The 7,252-nt window shown below is 58.5% G+C and overlaps 1 protein-coding gene across 1 annotated transcript in view; it reads left to right on the top strand.

Annotated features, from left to right (window-relative positions):
* The first annotated feature begins 242 nt into the window (after positions 1 to 242).
* LOC116625688 (zinc finger protein 77-like) overlaps positions 243 to 7,252 on the top strand; it is a 27,825-nt gene continuing 20,815 nt past the window's right edge. The window contains exon 1 of the mRNA XM_032394464.1: positions 243 to 386. Coding sequence (XP_032250355.1) covers positions 384 to 386 — 3 coding nt within the window. The 5' untranslated portion in view covers positions 243 to 383. The remainder of the gene's footprint in view (positions 387 to 7,252) is intronic.

Below are 7,252 nucleotides of genomic sequence, written 5' to 3'. Positions count from 1 at the left end.
CTTGTCACTCAGGACACAGGGGGCAGGGTCTGGGAGGATTGTCCAATCAGGGGCTGCGGGGGCGGTGCCGAGGCGCGGAAGCCCAGTCCGTGGTTAACCGCAAGCTCCGGCTCCGGGGGCGGTGCCCGGGAGGCTAGCCAATCAGGAGCAGGGGCCCGGAGCGTCGTCCAATCAGGGCGGAGGTCCCGGGGCGCCGTCCAATCAGGCCGGGGGAGGGCGCGCTCCAGTCGCGTGTCCATCGCTCCCCTGCTGCCCGGGCGCCGGTGCGCACCTGCCCCGCGCGGACGCTGGTGTCCCGTCCCGTCCCGTCCTTCTCGGTCTCAGCGGCCCGGGTCGCACAGCCGCGGGCTGAACGCAGGGAGAGCCCCGAGCGGGGCCGCGAGATGGTGAGTGCGCGGGTTCGGGCGGAGCCCGGAGGGGCCGCTTCGAACCGGCCGGAACCGGCTGGAGGTGGCCCCGCCCCTGGGGGTCCCGACCCCAGTGCGTGCCCTCGGCCGGGGCGGAGTCGCAGCGTCCTGTGCCTTCCCCCCTCCCCGGTCCCGAGCCGCCTCCTCCCCTGGGTGGGGGTCCGAGGGAAGGTGGGAGGACCCCAGCGCAGTCGGTCAAGGGCTGGGGTGCAGGAGGGGGGCGGCTGAGGTAGGGACCCCCCCACCTGGCAGATAATACCCAATCCGTACTTGGTTAAGGACACTTTGTTCCTGCCGGAAAAACAACATTCAGCTGAGTAATGGGCTTTATTCAGTGATTCACGAAGCGGGCGGCGTGCCATCTCGAGGATAGAAAGGAGCTCGGAGGAGCTGCACACGACGAGGGACTTACAGGCCCCAGGAGCGGGAGCAGGAAGTTATAATGGAGAAAAAGTGGATGGTGGGTCGTGGCAGGTCACCTTCCTTTCCGGGCCGGCAGGGGTCTAGCAGCCGGACGACCTCGCTGCTGCTGACCAGCTCATTCCTGATGGACGGGTTTAAGATTCCATTGCTGGGAGAGGCCGAAACTGCAATTAAGTTAACTCTTGGTTTGGTGACGAGGAGCTGAGATGAGTATGAGGGACTCCATTTTGGGTCTGTTGTCTTGTTTTTAACATTCCAAAGACTGCTGCGGGAGAGACGAGTCTCGGAGACCCTCCAGCACCTCCCAGCAGGGCTGTGCTTTAAGAGGAACAGTGGCAGAAAGGTGGTTTGAGAGGAATGGCCTCCGTGTGCTCAGAGCTTCCTTTGCCCAGGTGGGCAGTGGCTTGTTCTGCATCTCGGTACCTGTTGGGACCAGGTGGGGATGGGGAGGCAAAGTCGGGGTAGAGTGTGGGCGGGGAGGGACGGTGCTGCACGGTTGGTCACACCAGTGTCCAGTGAAACATGCGAATTTAGCGGGGAGAGGCTGGTACTGAGAAGGATGAGGGCAAAGGCTGGGGGGCAGGGACTGTGGCGCTAGGGGCAGGGGGCTGTTGCATTAGGGGCAGGGGGCTACATCAGTAGGGCCACCACTGTGAGCATAAGACCTGCAAGTGTCTCAAGAGTTGCGTAAAAGGGGGTTTTTCTTTTCTAGAGAAGAATAAGGAAAAGCAGGCATGACGAGGTGTGATGATGACCTGGGGGTTCCCTGAAGCCAGCCTGTCACAGGAGGGGCTGTGTGTGGCTCAGGCTGAGGGCAGGTCCACCACGTTCAGGGTCTGGAGGAAGGAGAGAAGCCAGACCAACGTGGAAGCAGCAAGCGTTTTGTGCCCATGGGTCCGTGGGGACAGGCAGCTGAGCGAATCGTGGATGAGGCACAGAGCGTGGATTTGGGGGGTCTGTGCCCGGCCCTGGGGTGGATGAACAAGGGGGACTTCCCTGTGAGTCCTATCTTGGTGGCATGGGGAAGGGGCCCTTTCTGCAGCCTGCTGTTTTCCAGGCCCCAACAGGGTGGGGGAGGGAGTGCCTTTCACCTCCACGGATGCTTGCCCAGGAGCACAGGACTCAGGTGGAGCCTGCCTGTCACTGACCCCGGGGGCAGCCTGTCCCTGTCTAGCTCAGCACTGACAGCTCTCTCTTAGGCAGCCTCACGTTCAGTAGATGGAAAATGACTGAATGCTTTCTGCCTCCTTCCTTCCCCTTCCGCGTGGAGGGTGGTCAGTGGGTCATGTCTTCCTTTTCCTGCTGACTCGTGTTATTCTGGGGCTTATCCAGAGAATGTCCGCTGGGGGAAAAGTGTCTCAGTACAGAGACTGTCCCTGTTCATTAGGATTGGGGGGAATATGCACGGAGTCCCCCACCTTCATGCTGGGTGGGTGGAGGTACGGATTAAAGGATTCATCCAAATGCTAGTGAGTGTTCCATGCAGGGTCCAGAGTTGGGACACCATGTGATCCTGACCCACTTCTGGTTAATAACTGATGGTCAGAGATACATAGAGATTTTGTAATCTGAGACGTGATCAATTCGACATATGATTTGTTATCATGAGAGTAAAGTACCTGTTTGGTGAAAAGGATAAACAGTTTTCATATACTGAAAACCGTAAACTTGCCCAGGAACTTCCCTTCCGACTTGGTCCTTGAGCACAGGGTGGAAGGAGGGATTCTGCACGTTGTCCTTCACACTCTAGGTTGGGGACTTTGTTCTATTTAAATGACCCAGGGTGCTGGAAGCAGGTGCCTCCCTGGGCTGGGGACAAGCCGCACCTGAAGCTGGGCCTGGTGGGAGGTGAAGGAAGGACCAGTGGGGTCTTGCTCCCCTGCAGGCGGCCTCCAGCCCCCAGGACCCCTGCAGAAGGTGCTGTTGCTGCCCAGAGAAGCCCCAAAGCATGCAACAGGAGAGACACCGCAGCGGGGGGGCAAGCTGGGGCCGCCCAGGGGCTGGGCCCCGATCATTGGTTTGGCATCAGCCGTGGAGTTGGTGGAGCTAAGTGGGATTTGTGGAAACTGAGGAAGGAAGTCTGTGAAGGTCAGACACGGGGAAGGCTCCTTGGGATCAAGTGCTGTTGGAAGGGTTGACGAATGCAGAGCTTCTAGGGGTCAGAACCGAACTCGGAGGGTTTCCTCCCTGGTGAGAATTGGGGCCCTGGAGGAGGGGCCGTTTCCACACCGAGGGGGGAGGGCGGGTGTGTGGAGCCACAGGGTTCGTCCCCGGGAGCTCAGGGTCCCCTCCCTCCTTCCCTGGAAGTGGCCGTCCTGGGCTGGTGTCAGCAGGGAGAGCTTGGCCCCCATCTCGGGACCCGGCCTGACCCTCTGCCGGGGGGTTTCTTGTGCTGTGTGGGCGCAGCGGGCTGCTGGTCCCCACTGGCTCACGCTCACTGCTCCTCCCGCACGTGTCCGGAGAGGCTCTTGCAAGCGGGGTGAGTCCGTGTGGGCGACATGACTTTTGTCTTCGGGCCATATTCGCGGGGTAGGTTCTTTACATTCTTGACTGTTAGCATCTGCCACTGTGCTGCCCCGGGGGACCAGTGCCCTGCCCCTTGCTGATGGCAGCTCGATGGTGGTCGTCACCACCATCAGCGTGTCATGTGACTTTCCCTGTGGCAGGTGCAGTCGGAGAATGTCAGCGGTGCCCCCATTCAAGTCACGGCTGCCGTGCGGTTGCTCAGCCCTCGTGTCTCCCTTGGGCAGGTGCCTGTGGCTCGGGTCGCCCAGTGAACTCTCCATTCTGGGCCTTGTGGGGCGCGGGGTCCCCACGTTCATCCTCTGCTGTCGTCGGCACTGCTGCTGTAGTCAGTCCTGACTAGGTGTAAATCCATAGTAAATACCTGCACGCTGGGGGAATTGCGTACCGTAGACGGCGAGGAAGTGAGAACTGACCAGCAGCCGCACACGCAGTGTGTGCGTCCCCCGTCAGGGCTGATGCCTGTCAGTCCGGCGCCGGGAGCTGTCCGGCTTCACTTTGTCCAGCGCGGGTGCGGGACACGGCATCTGCTTGGGGTCACACATCGGTTTCTCTGCTGCCCACTGGGGTGGAGCACTGGCCTCTGTGGGGTTCCGCCTTCTATGGAAGCGTTTCCAGCCTCTTGTCACCTGTAACCCACCTGTCTGCTTCCCGATTTCTTCTGTTTTCTTCACGCACTGGGGATGTCCGTGCTGTTTCATTTCTGTGTATTGATAGTGTTTTGTCCAGCTCAGGGGTTGTTCCTCTCCGTTGTCCGCGTGGATGGACTCTTCACATTTGCAATACACTTGCACTTGCCCGTCCTTCCTGTGTAGATCACCCTACTTTTGTTCCATGAGAAACCTCTTCCATCGCTCAGGTCATACACACGCCTGCTGGTTCTTCCTCCGTGTGTGTTCTCCTTGTTTCCATGACAGTGAAATCCACAGGACTCGGTTCTGGTCCATGAACTTGACAAGGGAAATGATTCCTTATTCCCCTGTAGATAAGCAGTCCTCCCTGGCCCTGCGTCCAAGTGTCCCCATCGCTGCCCCTGCCCCACGACACCTGCTTCCCTTCCTGAAATCAGGGGGCCTGTGCCTGCATTCCACGGTTTTCTGACGGGGTATTTGTCCATCCCTCTGTTAATGCCAACTGTTCTGATTACTAGTAAGTTTAAAATTAAAATGGTCAGTTATTTTGCCACAAAACTGAGTTTATTCTGGAATAGCAGAGAATTGCAATTCTGGACATGTAAGGTCACAAAACCACAGGCAATTTCAGGAACAGAGGGGAGGAAGGCTCTCTTACAGAGGAGAGCAGGGGCTGGGGTGGCTATGGAAACACAAAGGTCTTGGTGGAAATTGGGAGTTGGAAGCCCAGGGGCTCCTCCCTGGCTGGGCAGTGGTGGGAGGGGGAGGCTGGCTGCCTCCTGCTGGGGCGGTGAAATCCCAGGGAAAGTAGTGTAGACTTGCAGGGTGCTGGGCTTCCTGCTGGGCCCCCCAGTAAGGACCCAAGGGCGGCCCTGCTGGCCCCCCACTCCATCCCAAATGAGCTTTCCTTGTGTGCATTTCTACATTTCCTCCATTTGACCAAAACCTTTCCTTGGAAGCATCTCTGAGTAAGCGGCGGGTTTGCCATACTTAGTGGGTTTGTCCCTCAGCGCCAGGAAGGACGTCTGGTTGTCGTGTGGTGTGTTGGAGGGAACGTGCATGGCAGTGGAAACCAGCGAAGGCCGCAGCTGAGTAGCAAGGAAGGACGGGAGGGAGAAACTCTCAGGCGCTTGCCGTCTAGTCCGTGTTCATCAGGAGTGTGAGATCGCAGAGCGTGTACTTATTATGTGCATCGTTTCTCAAATTCATAGGCAATAAATTACAAAACTTTAACATACAATCAGAAGTAACGAGACATTTCCAAATGACAAAATGGATAGAATCCAGGACCCTAGGTGTGCAGGCAGCCAGCTGAAGTGTTTATTGGCCCCTGTGCCAGCCTGGGGAGGAACGTTCTCGCCGTGGAGGCAGCTGCGGCCCTGTGTGCCTCCTGGAGGTCCCTGCTGCGGGCGAGCGTGAGGACAGCATCGTGGATCCTGCGTAGCTCTGGGAGAGAACGAGGCCGGGGCCTTTGGGAAGAGACAGTGCGGGTCAGAACACGGGCTCAGCGGGTGAAGTTTTTGCAAAAATAGCAGAACTTCAAAGATGTTTTGAAGGATGTTGTTTTCAACAGAACTGTTGGAACCAAATGTTATCCAGTAAGACAGCCTGTGAGATTGTGTATTGAGCGACAGTGAATTTGGGTGAATAGTTCAGGTGAGGGAAAGACTTGTGATTTCAGAGCCTCTGACACTTGAGAAAAGGCAAGAGAACGATGAATTTGTCACGGGATCCTCATGGGCCTGTTCCTGAAAGGCCAGAACCCCAAGAAGAGGTCCCCCTCCCGCGAGGGTGCTGTGCACGCAGACAAGGGCCTGTGTCTCCGTGAAGGAGAGGAGACGCGACCGTGAGGCTCGGGAACCCAGGCCAGGGCTGGACGTCTCGGGGAGCCTGGGGCTCAGATGTCGTCGGCTGCCGTTCCGGGAGATCTTTACTGTCCCGTCCGCACGCGGTGTGCACGGCCGGGCAGGGTGGGCTGTGAGTCTAGATGTGTCCCCTGCAGCCAGGAGCCCCTTCCCTGGAGTGTGGCCACACAAGGGTCGGGGGGCAGATCCTGACGGGCCTTCCAGCGAGGTTGGAGAGAACCTGGAGGTGACTTTTTGGGGACGACCTCTCCAGGTGGCTGGGGTCCTGCTGACGTCTTCCTCCCCTGGGCGGGCGCCGTGAGCATTGCTCTCCCAGAGCATGGTGGTTTTGAATAGAAGCCATCAGTCTTTCCCAGGATTGAAGTCCATCTCGTTCTGTCAGCCGGAGGTCAAAGGCGGCCGGGCCAGTGTCTCGGACGTCCTGGGGGAGCTCCGTGGTGGGAGTGTAGGAGCTCCGGGGGGAGGCCGGGAGTGTAGGAGGACCGACCGCAGGGCTTTCGGACGCGGTGTTTGGGCGGGGTCGCCCCCCAGCCTGTCAGTTGAGTATGAGTAGTGACACGAGCGTGTGCCCCGAAGCCCGCGGACTGTGCGTGGTGCGCACGGCGAACGCGTGAACCCGACCACACGCAGCGGAGCTGGTGAAGCCCCGGCTGGTAACATGGGCGCCCCGATCCCTCTGACGTGTGAGAGCCGTTCCCCGGGTGGGGACGGTGTTTCCTCAGAGAACTGCAGCCACAGGACAAGCCCCGGCCTGTCTGCAGAGAAGGCTTCGGCGCCGCCGAGCTGGGGAGCGGCCTGGGCTTCCTCAGAAAGTGAAAAATAGAACTACCCTATTCTATGGGGGTGGGGACCCAGCAACTGTACTGCTGGGTACTTACCTAAAGGGTACAAACCTATGATTGAAGGGGCACGTGCGCCCCTGTGCTTACAGCGGCAGCATTAACAACAGCCACAGGACGGGGACAGCTCTAGTGTCTGTTAGCTGATGAGCGGAGGGACAAGAGGTGTGTCCCCACACAACGGAATGTCACTCGGCCATCAGAAAGAATGAAATCGTGTCATTTGCAATGACATCGATGGTGCTGGAATGTATTATGCTAATTGAGATAAGTCAGAGCATGACAAATACCATATGGTCTCACTTGTGGAATTTAAGAAAGAAAACGGAGGAACATATGGGAAGGGGGAGGAAAAAAGGGGGAGAGAGTAACAAGCTGTAAGTGACTCTTAACAATAGAGAAGGAACTCGGTGCCTGGGTGGCTAAGTCGTTAAGCGTCTGCCTTCGGCTCAGGTCATGGTCCCAGGGTCCTGGGATCGAGCCCCGCATCGGGCTCCCTGCTCAGCTGGGAGCCTGCTTCTCCCTCTCCTACTCCCCCTGCTTGTGTTCCCTCTCTCGCTGTG

Source organism: Phoca vitulina, unplaced genomic scaffold (assembly GCF_004348235.1).
Source record: "Phoca vitulina isolate PV1807 unplaced genomic scaffold, GSC_HSeal_1.0 scaffold81, whole genome shotgun sequence".
Taxonomy (NCBI): domain Eukaryota; kingdom Metazoa; phylum Chordata; class Mammalia; order Carnivora; family Phocidae; genus Phoca; species Phoca vitulina.
The sequence above is the reverse complement of the archived record's forward strand: the minus strand, read 5'-3'. Positions and strand labels throughout refer to the sequence as shown.